Source organism: Nicotiana sylvestris, chromosome 11, assembly GCF_000393655.2.
Source record: "Nicotiana sylvestris chromosome 11, ASM39365v2, whole genome shotgun sequence".
NCBI lineage: Eukaryota > Viridiplantae > Streptophyta > Magnoliopsida > Solanales > Solanaceae > Nicotiana > Nicotiana sylvestris.
The window spans coordinates 4,933,701-4,951,843 of NC_091067.1; the positions used below are offsets into that span (position 1 = coordinate 4,933,701).

The following is an 18,143-nucleotide window of genomic DNA, read 5'->3' on the forward strand; positions in this document are numbered from 1 at the left end:
AGAAGAGATGAAGGAGATCAGACCGGAGCCAGTGTCACTAGGGGGATGCCATATAACCGTCCTCAAGGAACAGTATGCAAAAAAATCATCCTCAACTGCCCAACGGAAGTGACAAAATGCTTGATCAAGCTACGCCCACCAACGAACCCAGCAACGGGGAAATTTGCAGCTATGATCACTCTGACACTGAGGACGACAATGCAGATGCAGAATCAGGAGGATCAACCACCCAACACAGTGGTGCCAATTCCCTAGCCACCCCCCACACTAACTCAATGAATTTTATTATATGGAATTGTAGGGGTGCCCAGTCCGATGAATTTCGTCAAAACTTTCGCTCCGTGCTTGATTATTATAAACCACCTCTTGTGGTACTGCTTGAAATGCATTTACAGGATTATGCATGACTAAGGGATGACTTAACCTTCTCTAACTTGGCCCAAGCACCTTCTGAGGGACAAGTAGAAGGAATATGTGTCATATGGAATGAACCAATCATCAACTTAACTGAAATTGCGGTTACAAACCAAGAAATTCACTGCATGGTTCAGGTATGCCAAAATGAACTCCCCTTTATGTTATCAGCTATTTATGCTAGCCCTAGATTACAATGCAGGCAAATTCTATGGCAAAACCTAAAACACGTAGTGATACTTATAAGGGACCTTGACTAGTGGGGGGTGATTTTAATGATATTATTTCGTCAAATGAAAAATTTGGCAGCTGCTCGATAAATAATAATAGAGCAGATTCACTAATTGCTTGTTTTAATTATTGTAATTTACTTGATTTGGGTTTTCGAGGCAGCAAGTACACATGGACAAATAAACGTAGAAGGGGTAAATTAATATTGGAACATTTAGATCGAGTTGTCGCAAATTATGAATGGCTTAAATTATACCCGGAAGCCCAAGTACACCACTTACCACGCACACACTCTGATCATTGCCCTCTTCTAATAAAATTACACACACAGCCACCACCAAGAACTCTTCCCTTTAGAATGGAATCAATGTGACTTACATACCCTTAGTTTCCCTCACTAGTCCAACAAGTGTGACAGTTAGACACAACATACTTAGAAGCTGTTCCAAAATTCCAATTACAAGCGTAACAATGGAATAAAAACACTTTTGGTAACATCTTTAATCAGAAAAAAAATTCTTAGAGCCCGTCTACTAGGAATACAAAGCTCCGCCAACTACCCTACAAGTTCCTTCCTCCAAGGATTGGAACAAGAACTCATCCTCCAATTTAATCAAGTATTACGCTTGGAAGAAGAATTTTGGAAGCTAAAATCACGTGTTAACTGGTTAAACAACGGAGACGCTAACACTAGATTTTTTCACTTAACTACCTTAAAAAGAAGGATACGCAATCATATCACAGCACTCAAGGACACTAATGGCAACTGGATAAATGACGAACATCAATTAAAATCAATGATTACCAATTTCTATAATGACCTTTACCAAACAAGTCATCTTTACTCACAAAAAACACACGAATCATCCAATTTTAATACTTTAAGTAATACATCTATTGACGCTCTAATACAACCTCTCACGGATATAGAGACCATGCAGGCAGTCTTTTCCTTCAACCCCCACAAATCTCCAGGACCAGATGGTCTTCACCCTCTATTTTTCTAACACTTTTGGCCAACATTAAAATATTCAGTCATACCCTTTTGCAAAAATATTTTCTCCTCAGGCATCATTCCACTTGAGTTAAATAAAACTCACATCTGCTTAATTCCTAAAATGCATAGTCCCTCAAATCCCTCTCATTTTAGGCCTATAAGCTTATGTAACACCATTTATAAAGTCATCACCAAGATTTTGGTCAATTGCATAAAGCTTTACCTTGACCACCTAATACATCCATCACAATCTGCTTTCCTTAAAAATCGTCGGTCATCGGACAACGCTAGCATAGTATAAGAAATGCTCCACCATTTTAGAACTTCTAAAGCAAAATGCTCAAACATGATTCTTAAAATTGATCTCGAAAAGGCTTTTGATCGCTTAGAATGGGATTTCATAAGAAGAACCCTAATTTACTTTAAATTCCCCCACCAAATTATTTCTCTTATAATGTCATGCGTCTCAACCACCACCACTTCAATACTTTTTAACGGCACCCCCACCCCTTTCTTCTTACCTACTAGAGGTATTAGCTAAGGAGATCCATTATTACCATACTTGTTCATCCTCACAATGGAACTACTTTCAAGAAGTATAAACATAGCGGTTGATCACAATCATTGGCTTCCCATCACCCTAAACAAAAAAGCACCGCCGATCTCTCATCTATTCTTTGCGGATGACATCATTCTGGCATCCAAAATAACGACTAATAGTTGTCACACCATCATTGATCATCTTAACCACTTTACGACTCTCTCCGGCCATCGCATAAACTTCGCAAAATCAAAGATATTCTTCTCTAAAAATTGCTCACAACACACTAAGTCATTCATTCTAGGTTCCTTTAACATGGTTGAAGGAACACACTTCGGCAAATACTTAGGTTTTCCCATCTTCACCTCCAAACCATCCAAAAATGATTTTCAGTACATTATTGATAGCTTTAAATATAGGTTAGCGGGTTGGAAAACAAATCATCTAACACTAGCGGGGCGTGCAACGCTTATAAAATCTACCCTTAACTCCATCCCCAATCATCTCATGCAACTTATTAAAATACCCAACTATATAATACAAAGAATGGAACAATACCAAAAAAACTTTCTTTGGGTTTCAAATGCACAAAGAAAACGCATGCATATGGTTAAATGGGAAGTTATCACGACTCTTAAATCTCAAGGTAGACTAGGTATACAAAAACTAAAGGCCAAAAACCTAGCACTTCTTGCAAGCACAGCTTGGCGCCTTTTTCAGAACCAACAATCCCACTGGGCATCAATCCTCCTTTCTAAATATGGGCATAGCCAAGCCAACAACCCCAGAAATTCAACTCTTTGGAAACACTTAATGCTTGGTTGGAATGTTTGCCAACAAGGGTCAGTATGGCAAGTCACTCGTGGCACTAAGATTAATTTTTGGCAAGATATTTGACTAGCACCTAATACTAAAATACGTTCTCTCATCAATGGTCCCTTAACAACCCAAACACAAACCCTAATGATGGATCGAGCCCTCGAACTAATCCACAACTCACCACAACATACACCCATCACCCTGTTCATCCGATTGCCACCATCTACCCTCCAACAAATCATGCAATTTTACTTACCCTCATACTCTACCAACCCTGATCGACTCATCTGAGGGTCCACATTCACAAGCACTTTCTCGGTCAATTCTTGCTACAAATTGTTAACAAAAAATAACGACGCACCCAACAATCAAGGTTGGATATGGAAACTCCACACTCTCCCAAAAATAAAAAGTTTTCTGTGGCTATTAAGCCATGCAAGATTACCCACACAACATTACCTCCATCGATTAGGAATCCTCCCTACACCCCTATGCACTATTTGTCAGCAAGTTCCTGAGACTATTCCCCATATTTTTTTCTCCTGTGCCAATGCTCAACAATGCTGGTCCAAATTTCAACTCACGTCTTTCATAAATAAAATCAACTACAATAACACTCCGCCTCACTTTTGGCTACAGAAGCTGCTTAAAAAAAACACCTTAAGCAGCCACCAACAAATACCCAACACTATTCTTATTCCTTTTATACTTTGGCACCTATGGAAAACATGAAACTACAACTGCTATGAAATAGGCTCCAAACAACCACAGTCGCCTGATATTCTTAACCATGCAGCAGAATTCTTTTACCTCACTAACTCCTTCACAGTTAGAAGGCCAAAAACACATACTCTAAACAAATGGAAGCCACCCCCACCAAACTCTTATAAACTTAATACAGATGGGGCTGTAAAGCCTTCAAACCCAAAAACAGGCTTTGGGGGGGAGGTATCAGAGATGACAAGGGCAATTGGGTACTGGACTTTTGTGGGCAACCTTGATATCTCAACTCCTCCCGACGACCAACTAGTGACAAAAATCGAAGCTTTAGCACTGCTACATGGGCTCCAACTTGCACTTCATCATAATCTCAAACCTATGGAAATAAATATGGATGCCACACAGGTAATTGAAAATCTCAAACCCAACGCTACAACATACTAACCTATACTTAATGATTGCAGGTACCTGATTCACCAGTTGGGTAGTCCTTCTCCACAACATGTTTATAGGGAGCAGAACATTGTTGCGGACCAGTTAGCACATTTTGGCATGGAGATCACTAGATCCAACATCACTTTTTTGGGACAACCACCACCTTTCGCTATGGAAAACCTACAACTTGATCAGCAGAGCCTTCAATACAGTTCAACTACTAGTAGTAGTAGACAACTAATGCCTTATGTGACATCTTTTTGTAATGCCTCTGATATAGCTTCATCTAGCAGCCATTTGTGTAATCGTAACTTACTAAACCTAGATGATGATGATTAATGCGTTGCCAGCAGGGGCGTACGCAGGATTTTTTGCAAGCGGTGTCATTACTTAAGAAACAAATCGCTAAAACTACATAAAAAAAATTGAGAAGAGTAACACCAATGAATCTGGTCACTCAGAAGTTGTATATTGTATAAAAATTAGAGTAATTCTTTTTTTAAAATTATAGTAATAAATCCTTTTAATTTATACTAAACTAATTGCATGTTATATTTGTTTATTTATTTATCACTTTAGTTAATGTTTTTAGCTTAGAGGATAGAGAGTTCAATCCTTACATAATCTAATTTTAAACTAAAATGCTTTAAAAATGTGCAAAAACTTTGAGTGTGTTTCGATCCCCCGGTCTTTAGGTGCAAAAAGGGGCGCTGCCCATCAGACCAGGCGAACTAGTTTATCAAATAGCGTTATTTAATTAGCATAGTTCTTTTGCTACACTGTGTGTATATATATATTTAGTAAAAATTTTCGACGAAGCGGTGTCGGATGACACCGCTCCAACTAGCATGCATCCGCCCCTGGTTGCCAGGATAGTTAGTAATCGTAGTATGTATACGTGTAACTCTGCAACTCCATGCAGCTCCCTGTAATGTTTTATTAATTAGTAATAGTCTTTTAAAACCAAAAAAAAGAGTTTCTGACCCGAATATATTGCGGATCCAACTCGGGGGACAAAATAGTCAAATCAAGTTTCTGCCAATTATTGGACTTAGCTTTCTTGCTTATTTTCGCTTTCTCCACCACTTTATATATACAAATAATTTTTTTTAAAAACAAAATATTCCCCATTTTCAATCCCCGCAATAAGAAAAGGAGAATCCCAAATTTTCTCTCTATATTCCTAGGGTTTTTGGATTCTTCACTTCCAATTCAAATTCAAATCCAAAAAACCTAGGCGTTAAATTTCATTTTTTTTTGCCCAAATTTAACACTATCCTCTGAATCTCAATTTTGATTTAATCGATTCTACAATTTTATTTTATTTCTGGTTTTGGGATTTTAATGGTACAGTTGATGAAGTCGTTAGGAATGGCAAACTTAACGGTGAAAATGGAAGTAGAGGATTCTCTTGAAGATGAATATGGCCCCCTCACTAAACGGCCCAAGTCTTCTTTGCAAGTTAATCAGGTTTTTTTTTCTCTTTAAATGTTTCGTTAATTTATTTGGATCAGAAGTATTTGTAATTATCAACGGTATTTATAGTTATCAAAAGTAGTTGTAGTTACTCCTCGGTTCGATTTTATGTGATAGTGCTTGACTAAGAAAAATAGACTTTTGAAACTTAATGAAATATTTCATTTAAGGATAAAATGGTAAGCTTAAAGTTGAATTGTTTATTTTTTTCCTTTTAGAAAAGTATGTTTCCTGGTTTATCTGGAGGGAACCTATTTGTAGTTACAAAATAGGATTACTCTGTTCCGTGTTTGATTGGGCGCGTAGTTTAAGAAAGAAAGGAAGGCTTTTCAAACTTGTGGTCTTAAAACAAGATATAGATTGTGTGACTATAATGTCTCATTAGGAGAAATGAGAAGTTTAAAATTAAATTTTTTCTAAATATAGAAATGTGTCATTCTTTTTAGGACAGATTTGAAGAGAAAGTGTGCCACATAAGATGGGACAAAGGAAGTTTTTTTCTGATGTTTATTTGTGTTTGATGTTGTGCATTATGGCTTTTGAACTGAAAGTGCCTCTTCCTTTTCTGGTAGAAGAAAGCGATTTTAGAAGAGGAATTGCTTTTTGTAAAGTAAAAAAACTGAGAAAACATATTGGATGTTTTGGGTTGATTTGTTTAGAGTGCTGAGGAGTTAGTGGTAATTTGGTTGAACTTTAACTATTTAATGAATGCAAAATCCGTTGGTTTTGAGTAGGATATAGCGCGTTAATGTTAGTATGACCTTTTTTACATCCTTATAGCAATGGATTCTTGTATGAAATAATGAACAGGGTAATATTTGCAATTTTTGGGTGGCTGTATATTGCTTAGGTATATGCATTGACTCCCACCAGACTGACAAATAAGAAAAAGAAAATGAACTGGGTAATTATTTAGTTATAATTTCTGTCCTTTTCTTGGTGCGGAGGGATAAGAGATAATTTGGATCCTACTAATTGAGAAAATCAAATCTAGGAACTATTGATCCTTGGGACTTTAACTATTTTTCTTTGTCGCTTGAGCTAGTCTAACTGGTGAGGTGAGTTTGACATGGTAAGTGATATTAAAAGATGAGTCAACTAGGGAGCTTTATGTTGACGAATTTATTATTTTCTTAAGCTTTCTTCAGTGTGCCATCGGCCAGAGTATCAACTAGCCTGAATCATAGGTTATTTGAAGTGAGTGCAAATGCGCTGCCGTAGAAAATATGATCAAATGGAGATTAAGAGATTAGATCAAGTGAAAAGAGAGCCAACTTCAGTACAGGAAAATATCCATCATTGAAGAAGGGTGTTGAGTTTTTATGACTGGAACACGTAAAACTATGGAGTCTCTGATTAAGAAGAATAATAACTGATCTTTATATTTTAGATGAGGAATTTGGAACTTTACTGTCAAATACGGCTGATCAGTCTTTTTGGCATGGGAAAAGTGGGTAGAGGTTTGACTGTTATCCATTGTGTCAAGTAATTGTTAATGAAAGAAGAAAAGACGCCAAAGGGGTACCAACATTTCTGGAATACTGGAACTGGTAACACTAGACAGATGATTAATGTATTGTTAAGATACATAATTCCTTGCTTTTAGGATGGTGAAAGCGCATATTGGTAAGCATACTCCACTCTATCATGATGACGAGCATTTGAATCAAGAATAAGGCCTTAGCTCATTTTATGGTACAGGCAGCAAATTTTAGCTGTACAGGGCTAAAGAAGTCCTTTTCTTCTTGCAAAGTCACTTCCCAAGTTTTCAGATATTTTACATTTGTCCCTGATATTATTCTGAGCTTGTTTGTTATTTGCATTTGACCTGTGACTAAGGGACCCAACTTTCAGCTACTTAACTGCCCTCCTGCTTTCTTTACAGTGGAATGCTGGAAATAATGAATTTCCAGTTCCTCCTCCAGAATATAATCCGCTTGATGAGCCAAGTCCTTTAGGTCTGAGGTTGAGAAAGAGTCCATCTCTCTTAGATTTAATCCAGATGAGGCTGTCACAGAACAATGCTTCATCTGTTGCGCCCACACCAGCTGAAAACTCTACTGCTGTAAGCAAAAAGGGAACACGGGGTGCGGCCACTTCAGGAGCAACTGACAAGCTGAAGGCATCAAATTTTTCCGGTTCACTTCTAAGGATAGGGTCTTGGGAAGTAATTACCATGAACCTTTTGTCTGTCGTGATATGATTATCTGTGAATAATTTGCTTTTGGCTAACTTTTTCTATTTTGTTTTAGTATGCATCTAGATATGAAGGTGATTTGGTGGCGAAGTGTTACTTTGCTAAGCATAAACTTGTTTGGGAAATTCTTGAAGGTGGGCTGAAAAGTAAAATTGAGATTCAGTGGTCGGATATCATGGGATTGAAGGCGAACTGTCCAGAGAATGGTCCGGGCAGTTTGACTCTTGTGGTAAGCATTTAGTCTCCATACTAATTGCTTCAGAGCCTAATTATAAGCATTATTTATTAGCAGCACCAAAGTAAAGGGTCACTCTACCATATTGCATACTTATTTTCCTACGGAAGAACTTTATAATGCAGCACCAAAGTAAAGGGTCACTCTACCATATTGCATACTTATTTTTCCTACAAAAGAACTTTCTAGGCCAAAAATACTTCATCCTGTGAACGGAACATTTCTAATGCTTGAAAGAATAATTATACTGGCACTCTAACCCTTCATTTAGTACGTCAGGAGTTGTAGTATTTTCTTCAATTTTTAGTTTATGGTTTTCTGTGATTCAGCTGGCTCGACAGCCTCTCTTCTTCAGGGAGACAAATCCACAACCCAGAAAGCATACACTATGGCAAGCAACTTCAGATTTTACTGATGGACAGGCTAGCTTGCATAGGTAAATAATTTTTACTTCCTGTTAGGAAATGACTGCTTGAGAATTTATACTTAGTTCGCTATGATGTTTTGTGTTATCACCCCCCGTAACATATGTTTTTTAGTCACTAGAGTTTGTTTTATTCACATGCTGGATCATGTTTATTATACCTGCCTTCTAGATTACTTTAATCATGTTAGACTATTTCCATGCGGCTGTAAATACTCCTTAGCCCTCCTTTATGTGAGTTTTGTGATCGAACCTTCTGGCTTATTTATCCAATAAAAATAAGAACCTTCTAGGTTATCAGCTTCAGCAAGGGGACTGTCTGTTAGGTGAGATTGGAATGCCTAAATGGGTTAATATCGTGGGGATGGTATGTGGTGATGAGGGGATTATGCATGGGATTTGATAAATTGGACTCTTTTATGTGTTTGTTTCCCGGAATTAGATCCAAGATTGCTCTTCTTCAATAATTAGATCAACGATTGTTATTCAGAACAATATTCTTTCTTTGACAATTATACCCTTGTTGTTGTATTGATAATAATGAAAACTAATAAAATTAGGTGGGAGGGTTGTGCTAGGAAGTAGGCATGGTAGGTCGGAGTGGAGTGCTGGGGTGGTATCATAGTGTGTGTGCCTGCGAGAAGGGCTAATATGGTAGTTTCTGTATAATCTGCAGAATAATGTTATCATTAGGGTTATCGTGATACCTGCTAGTCCTTCCAGAATGGGATTGAAAATCCTCCTGTTAGGCCAATAAGTCGAAAAGCCAGCTAAGCAATGGGGTTGAGATCCCCCCACCTTAAAGATGCACCAAGCATTGAAAAACTGAATCACCTTTTTTTTTTTTTTGAGAAGGAACTGAATCACCTTATTTATACCATAGTTGAGTAGTTTAACTTCTAATGCTATTGGAGATAACTTTTTTGTGTGATCTGTATAGGCAACATTTTCTACAGTGTCCACCTGGTGTCTTGAATAAGCATTATGAAAAATTGATCCAGTGTGACGTCCGACTTAACTTTCTGAGCGAACAGCCTGAAAAGGCGTTGGAATCTCCATATTTTGATACAAAAGCTACTATGCTTGAAAATCCTGACGAGTTTAACGCCCATGTCTTCGATCCAGTTGGGTCTGACACGGGATCCCCACTATCAAGCTTCCAAGATGCAGCATCACCTGCTGCAGTACAGTCATCTTCCTTGACTTTTGAACAACCTGATCTCCTTGGTGCAGCCCGTGAACGTTTGTCTAAGGATAGCCCTTCTCCAAGCTCAGGTAAATAGTTCTTCCCTCCTGTTCTTATATTCCAGGTGCAAACATCAACTGTTTGTTCGTAAGCTATGACCTCAATATTATGAGACGTCAACCATGGAAAATGTATCTAGTAGATTCAGATTCATTTTCATTAGTGAAAATGTGTTGCTTTTGGCAAAATCATTCTGGTATACATGTTTTATACTTGCTAGTTTACATGCATACATGCAATAATTAGTTGTGCTATTGGACTTTGGTAACTCCTTTCCTCCACCCCTGTGGTGTTTGATTCCATCTTCTCTTTATTTATTTATTTTTTATTTCTTGGGGCAAGGAGTTCTGATCTGATGCCATGTCTACATTTTCATCTTCAGCCTCACTTTTTAACTTGTCTTACTATTTGGTTTTCTTAATGGAGTACTTGTGTTATCTTCTTTTTCCCTGTTGATATCCTTGTCAATTTTCTGCTCCTGAGATGAGTGATGGGGAAGATGATTGTTTTGTCCTTATACAAGGATATTATCTTTCTGATGGACCACTTGTTTTTGAGGTCTATGGTCGCTGTGATCTTCAAGTTCATGATACAATTATGTTGAAAATCTCTTTTTCATGCCTACAATTTGTAGTTTCTGGGTCAGGATTGATCAAAAATTGCGTAAGTTTGACTAAACAGAGGTACCTAGATAAAAAAGCTAACAATTCATGGTCCTTTTCGAATGTGTTGTGAAGTTGGTGCTTCCCTATAGTCTTGGTCTGGATTATCCAAAGTTGCATATGCGTCGCTAGACTGGTTTAGATAATGAAACGAAGCAAGATAGTTAGTGTCCCATTTTTATGCATTTTCGATTTGTTGAAGCTGTTGAAGTTCGGATACTAGATTTTTTGACACTGGGTTAGTATTTACATATAACATGCAATAGTAACCGACTTCTGTATGTTAAAAGTTGTTATGCCAAAGTTGTCACTAGTGATTATTCTTCTGATGTACAGTGATGGATACACCTGCTATTGAAGGGAATGCAAACAGCATAGGCTATGATCCTGAGGGGATGAGAAACTTTGAGCAGTTGAAGGTGCCAGGACTTCGTCCATCAATGTCTATGACTGACCTTGTCAGCCACATTGAAAACTGCATATCAGAACAGATTAGTTCCGGAAACTTGCCTTCTGATCAGGCGTTAGAATGCAAGGGCATACTGGAGGACATAGCACATGTGTGGCTGAGTGACACTCAATGTGCAACATCGGACGAGAAATCTCTCCTGAAGAAGGTCAATTCTCTATGCTGCCTCTTGCAGGATCCTAGTGCGTCTCACGAGTCCCATTTTAATGGAGAAAATCATCTGCAAAAACCTATTCAATCTAATGATGCTTGTAGCTCTTCTGCATGTGAGAGCAAGGGAAATGGCGAAGAGGACGCCAAGGATTTTGCTGGTGGTAAGCTGACACCAAGTATTCCAAGGAGAGACTCCTTTGGCGACTTGCTCCTTCATCTTCCTCGTATTGCATCCCTCCCAAAATTCCTGTTTGACATTGCTGAAGATGATGAAAACCAAACTAGATAGTGATTCTTTTCTTGAAAGATGTATTTAAATGTGAGGTTATAGTAGTCCAAGGAAATCATTGGGTTGCCTGTTTGTAAGCACCCCTTTGGGGTTCAGAGGACGTTCTACATGGAGAAAGACTGGGATTTGGAAATTCTTTTGATGTAGAATTCTAGTGAAATTTCCTCTTCAGAGTTGTGTTATAGCTGTAAGATTTAAAGTTTTCACCTTTGCTGAAGAGCATACATTGATTATATTGTTGTACATGGGTTAGGTCAATTAGTATAAATTGTTGTCATACTTTTTAGTTCAGGGTTTGTTGTTATATCGCTTATTTCTATTGTTTATTTTCTTCAAGGGTCTATCGAAAATAGCATCTCTACGTTTTTAGGGTAGGAGTAAGGTCTGTCTATACATTACTCTTCCGAGATTTCACTTGTAGAATTTTACTGAGTTCAATGTTGTTGCATTTTAGTTCAGGGATTAGTTCCCATTTGAATGATAATTTCGACCTAACGAACGTAGTGATTATTCATATCTACTCGTTTTTTGGCATTTTTGGGCCATAGAATAAGAATTCAACACGATTTTTATTTTTCCGAGTGCTAATATCCACACCATCTTCATCAACTCGTAGCTCTAAATCGCCTCAAATTTTATGAGCCCGTTAAAAATGTCCTAATGAACACTTATTGATTCGCCAGGACCGTTTCTCATTTTTTGGCATTTTAGGTCTATAAAACAGGAATTGACGACGCTTTCCAATTTTTCGTGTGCTAATGTCCACGCCATCTCATGAATTTGAGCGACGCGTTCCGAAACGCCAAAAATTTTGTGGGCCCATCAAAAACAATCTAATAAACAATAGTCATTGTTCCTTGTTTTAGGCATTTTAGAGCCATAAAATAGGAATTCAGGACGCTCTCCTAAAATTTTGCGGGCCCACAAAAAACGATCTAATGAACAATAGTCATCAGTTTACCATGATTGTTCCTTGTTATTTGGCATTTTAGGGTAATAAAATAGGAATTTAGGACGATTCCCAGATTTTCGCCCACACCATCTCCATGAATTCAAGCGATTGGCTCCAAATCTCCTAAAATTATGGGTCCATTAAAAACGACTTAATGAACAATCGTCATCGCTTCGCCATCGCCGTTCATCATTTTTTGACATTTTAGGGCCATAAAACATGAATTCAAATTTTTGTGTGCTATAGTTCACACAATCTACACAAATTCAGGGATCAGTCTCGAATTTTCTAAAATTTTATGGGTCCATAAAAAAGACCTAATGAACAACAGTCATCGTTTTGCATGATTGTTCCTTATTTTTTGACATTTTAGGGCCAAAAAAAGAAATTCATGACGATTCCCAGATTTTTGTGTGATATAGTCCACGCCAACTGCATGAATTTGGGCGACCGACTCCGAATCTCCTAAATTTTGCGGGCCCATAAACAATGACCTAATAAATAATAGGGAAAAAGGCCAATATTACCCCTGTACTTTTCAAAATCATCCACGTTCGTCCCCCGTTACACTTTAGGTTCAATCTCCAACTTACCGTTAATAAAGTCTATACAATTACCCCTAACCCTAATGCCCGTCCAAGTGGCAGCTGACCCCATTTCTTTTTTCCAACTCAGCTGCCAACTAAGCTGCCAATTGGGACTTCCACTCACTTATTAGATCCAAACCCAAACCTACTCCCAAATCTTACTGACCAGTAACCCGTAACCGAAAACCCATCAAATAAATAGATTAAACCCGTCTGAAAATCAAAACCTTATTCACTTATTTGCTCGAATCTTCTGGTACTTCAAAGAAAAAAAGAGAATCAACACCGGTCAGGATCCTTGCTTCCAGTGGCGATTTCAAGCAAGGTAAGAAAATTTTCTCCCAAAATTGATTTTTTTGTTAGTTTAATCTCTTATCTTGAGTTATCCCAAAAAAAATTCCGAAGAAAGTTTTCCGAACCCCTTTCAGATTTGTTCTTTGTTGGTTAGGTTTCCATAAACCCTTTTCTTTTTCGATTATTTGAAGTTGATAGGTGTTTGTAGTTGTCATAGGGTTTCTAATTTTTTCTGATTTTGTATTTATTGAAGTTATGGTTTACTGAATAATTCTTTGTTGGTTATGGTTTTCACTTCTCCTATATTTGACGATAATTTCAAGCTGGGTAGTGTGTGCTTTGCTTTTGTATTCACTTGCATGTAGTTTTACAGTAATAAACCCTTTCTTTACTCTTTTTGTTTGCATGTGCCTCATCTGGTATTGGAAGCCTTTTGGTGGTTTAGGGTTTCGATTATAATATTTTGTGGTCCCAATTTTTTTTTTTTTTTGTAGAAAAGAAGTGAATCAGAATTTTAATATTGAAGGGTGAGGCTGGCACACTTTATTCCATATAATACTTTAATGTATGGTCCCCATATCCATGGCTGCTTAATGTTGACTTGCATTATTGAATTTGTGGCTGATTCTATTTTATTATCTTTATGCCTTTATTTTAACTGTCCTTATTCTTTTTCCCCATCCTAATTTTCTCAGTACTAATTTATTCTGCAGTTTACTATCAATGGTCCTACTAGATTTAGTCTTTCATTATGGTGGAGAGTGGGTCAAGAAGCCACTCATAGCATACTCAAGAAAATTCTGGCACATTAAGAAAGGTTTTGAATCTGACTTGCTTTCCTACAATGATTTAGTGGATGAATATATTTCTAACTTGGGGTATATAGGAGTCCAACAATTAGTAGTTAATGGTCCTTCTGGTTCAATTTATGAAATAGAAGGTGATTATGGCATTAGGACTTTACTGGACCTTGTGAATGAACAGTTTAATGTTATTAATATATTTGCTGTAGAGGATTGTGAGCCAAGTATTAATGTACCTAATATAATCCATCACAATGAGAATGATGAACCTGATGAACTTGAAGCTGCCACGGATTGTGATGAAACTGATAGTTGTGATGACAATGAAAATGTTGTTTCTTCTAACTATGACTGTGATACACTAGAGAAACTTTTTAAACAAAAGAAGAGAGACGCTAATCATAAATTAAATGAATATAAAGAGTTGGATAGGTCAATGACATTCAAAGACATTGCTGAATCTAGGAAAGTTATAAATATGTATGCACTTGCAAATGGTTATGGGTCAGAGCAAGTTAAAAGTGACCCAACTAGGCTTAGGTACATTTGTGAAGCTGGATGCCCTTTTGTATGCCACATATCTAGGAATACTTCAGGGCGTGGGGCTGAATTCAGGAATTTACATTCTGAGCACACTTGTGAACCTGCATATGAGAATCATAGAGTTAATTCCAAGACCATTGCTGAATACTTCAAGAGAGGGTTACAAGAAAATCCAACCATTAAGGTTAAAGAGATAAAGGCAAGCTTGAAGGCTACATTTAATGTAAATGTTAGTGAGTCAAAGTGTAAGAGGGCAAAAAGATTGATTTTGGAGAATTTGGAAGGTAGTTTTACTGATGCATATAATAAGTTGGTTGCATATGTTAATGAATTGAAGTGTAGTAATCCTGAAAGTGATGTAGTAGTTAACTTATCAAAGGATGCTCTTGCTGAAGGCAAGAAAAGATTCCTAAGGATGTACATATGTTTTCATGCAATAAAGATGAGGTTTAAGAGTGGGTTGAGGCCCTTTATAGGGTTGGATGAAACTTTTTTGAAAGGGAAAGTTAAGGATCAACTCTTGATGGTAGTTAGTCTAGACTCGTCAAACCACTTTTATCCATTAGCTTGGGCTATTGTGGATAAAGAAACAAAAGTCACATGGAAGTGGTTTTTAACTCTTCTCCAAATGTCTTTGGACCTTAAGATGGGTGAAGGAATCACTTTCATCTCAGATATGCAAAAGGTATGAAAACGTTACTTCACTATTTCCCTTTATTATTTTATTATTTTTCCAATATGTACATATAGATTCTCATACTTCTTCTTTCCTATATATGTAGGGGCTAATTGACTCAATCTCAGGAGTGCTTCCTGAGGCACACCACAGATTTTGTGTTAGACACATAGAAGCAAACTGGTGCAAGAGATGGGGATCTGGGGAATACGAAAAATATCTGTGGTGGGCAGCTTGGAGTACCTATGAGGAGGACTTCTAAGATCAGTTGAAGAGTATGAGCCAAGTGGATGATGATGGTAAAGCTGATGTTGAAGATTTGTTAAGGTATCCACCTACCTGCTGGAGTAGGGCCTTCTTTGATACTACATGCAAGAAGTCGTCAGTTGATAATAACTTGACTGAGTCCTTCAATTCATGGATACTGCAAGCTAGACAGAAGCCAATTATAAAGATGTTAGAGGAGATAAGAATCAAGGTTATGAATATGTTGAATGATAATGAAGCTGAAGTTATGGGGTGGGGAGGTGAGTATAGTCCTAAGACTCTAAACTTGTATAATCAATTTATGAGGATTGTACAAAAGTGTCATCTGAATGGCAGTGCTGACCAAGGTTATGAGGTGACAGAAGGTAGTGACAGGCATATTGTCAATTTGGGGGCAAAAAAATGCACTTGCAGAACATGTGACCTTTGTGGAATCCCACATCCTCATGCAATCTGTGCCCTCTTGTACAAGAAGCAAGATCCTTTGAGTGAGATTCACTGGTTTCTTTCAAAAGAGACATATCTCCAGACTTATTCTCATAAGTTATAATCTGTGAGAGGAGAAAAGTTCTGGAAGATAGAGCCCTCCCAGAAGATGGACCCACCTGAATTTGTAAGGCAAGCTGGCATACCAAAAGTAAAAAGAACAAAAGAGACAAATGAGTCAACCAATAGGCAAGGACAATGGTCTCAATCCAAAAAAGGAAAGTCATGACATGTAATAACTGTGGAGAAACTGGACATAATGCTAAATGTTGTGCCAAGGTAATCTTGTTTGTTGAATATAAGTATGCCTTGTTCTGTTTTTTCTGCCTTGTTCTAACATATTATTGTGTTCTATTTGATAATAGCACTCTAAAAGAGAACAACCAATGAGTGGCAATTCAAGGAGAAAGCAGAACAAAGAGCAAAGAACTTTGGTTGATGAACCTGTTACTGAACAACCTACATTACCAGTAGCTGTAGATATCCCAACTGAAGAGGACTTTCATTTATCAGCACCCCATCCAAGTCAAAACAGTCAGTCCAACAACTTTGTGTTTATGCCAACCCCTACTGTTCAACGGCAACTTCCAACTAGCAATTATCCAGATTTTGAGATCCCTAACTTTGAACCTAAGCCTGACATAACTGTAAGGCCAAAGAGCATCTCAGAAGCAAGGACAAGACTCCAGCTGAGGCAGCAAAATATACCAATTGCAACCAGGCAAATTGGATTTGTTGGTGATTCAAGTGGTGCAAGTCAGCCTTCAAAGCTTACTTTCTCAGCAAAAGGCCTAACATGGCTGGGAACATCTGCCATCACTGGAAATCAGTTAAACAAGCAAAGGTTGAAGAAGTTGAATGCAAGAAAGGGTAGTAGTAAGGAGCAAAAATGATGAGACTTTGCTTCAAGTATTGAACATTTGTAAATTTTTGGATGTGTTGTAATTACTGCCATGTCAATAAACTTTATATTTTGGTTGTGGTTGTTTAATTGTGACAGTTGGATGCCATGATATAGCTAGGTGTTAGACATCTTTTTGGGGTTATAATATGGTATCCAACTGTCTTATAAACTCACTTTATGAATGTTGATAGTTGGTGAATGTAGGTGAATGCTATTAATGTTATGAATGTTGACTGTTGGAGTTCCATTTTCAATGACGGAATTCTGGTTATGTAGTTAGCAATTTTACATCTAGATAATAGGGTATTTAGTTTTCCAGTTTTCCATTTTTCCATTTTGTAAGTGTTTCAATTTTAAAGCTTTGTATCCAGTTATTTGCAGCTTGCTGCTGTAGTTTGTTTTATTTTGTTTTTAAATTTTGCACTTGGGTGTAGTTATTTAGAAAGCAAACAAAGAACATGTTTAGGAACAACCAAACATATCTTATAAAGAAAACAAACATGTTTAGGAAATGGAGTATACAATAAAGGAAAAGTCCTTTTCACAACAAATACTACTACAACATCATAATCAAAAAACATACAAATACTAGTACAACATGGCTACACATATAAAACTCAACATCAACAACTTTGAATTTGCAAAATAGTCACTTCATCATCGAGGCCACAAAATAACCAATAAACAATCCCCAAGAAATCATAAGCAACATCCTTGTCTTTGCAAGTTTATCTTCCAACTTGACAACTTTATCCACTTCATATTGGTGTATAGCCTTCATGGCAATTACTTCTTCATTCAATTTGTCCCTTTGCATCTTAATCTCCTCAATCGATGATGTTACATCTTTAATATTAGTCTAATCACTTCGCAAAAAGATTTCATCTTCCCATTCCCAAAACCCACATGAATTAGCCTGTCAAATATAAATCAAAAAGAAGATTTAATTTTCAAAGTTGAAATAAATTATTAACCAAAAAAGAAGAAGAGAACTGAAAAATATGGTAATCTTGGGCCTCGAACATTTGTAGAATTTTCTTCCAGGGTTATATGGAGTAGACAAAGTGAAGTGTTTGGCTATAATGCCACAACGACACCTAATCTGTAATGAACAGCTAGCTTGCAACATTTAACAACCAAAGTAACGACGACAATGAAATAAAGAGGATTTTTTGGGAAGATTTCAGTCGGATGGAAGGTTTTAGCAATGGAGTTTATTTTGGGGGAGAAGAAGACGCTGGGTATGTGTCAAATTTATTTGACTGAAATTGGGTTATGGGGGACTAAATGGCCATTGGGTTTGGGTCTAATAAGTGAGTGGAA

At 37.3% G+C, this 18,143-nt stretch overlaps 2 protein-coding genes across 2 annotated transcripts; both read left to right on the forward strand.

The window, feature by feature from the left end:
- Positions 1-5,280: 5,280 nt before the first annotated feature.
- On the forward strand, positions 5,281-11,599 carry LOC104246459 (uncharacterized). The gene is made up of 6 exons (XM_009802268.2): positions 5,281-5,627; positions 7,519-7,800; positions 7,886-8,059; positions 8,395-8,501; positions 9,430-9,764; positions 10,734-11,599. The coding sequence occupies exons 1-6, from the start codon at positions 5,502-5,504 to the stop codon at positions 11,306-11,308; spliced, it is 1,599 nt and encodes a 532-aa protein (XP_009800570.1). The 5' UTR covers positions 5,281-5,501; the 3' UTR covers positions 11,309-11,599.
- A 3,841-nt stretch (positions 11,600-15,440) lies between these two features.
- On the forward strand, positions 15,441-15,980 carry LOC138880682 (uncharacterized). The gene has a single exon (XM_070160857.1). It carries the CDS (start codon positions 15,441-15,443, stop codon positions 15,978-15,980), a length of 540 nt encoding a protein of 179 aa, XP_070016958.1.
- The last annotated feature ends 2,163 nt before the right edge of the window (positions 15,981-18,143 follow it).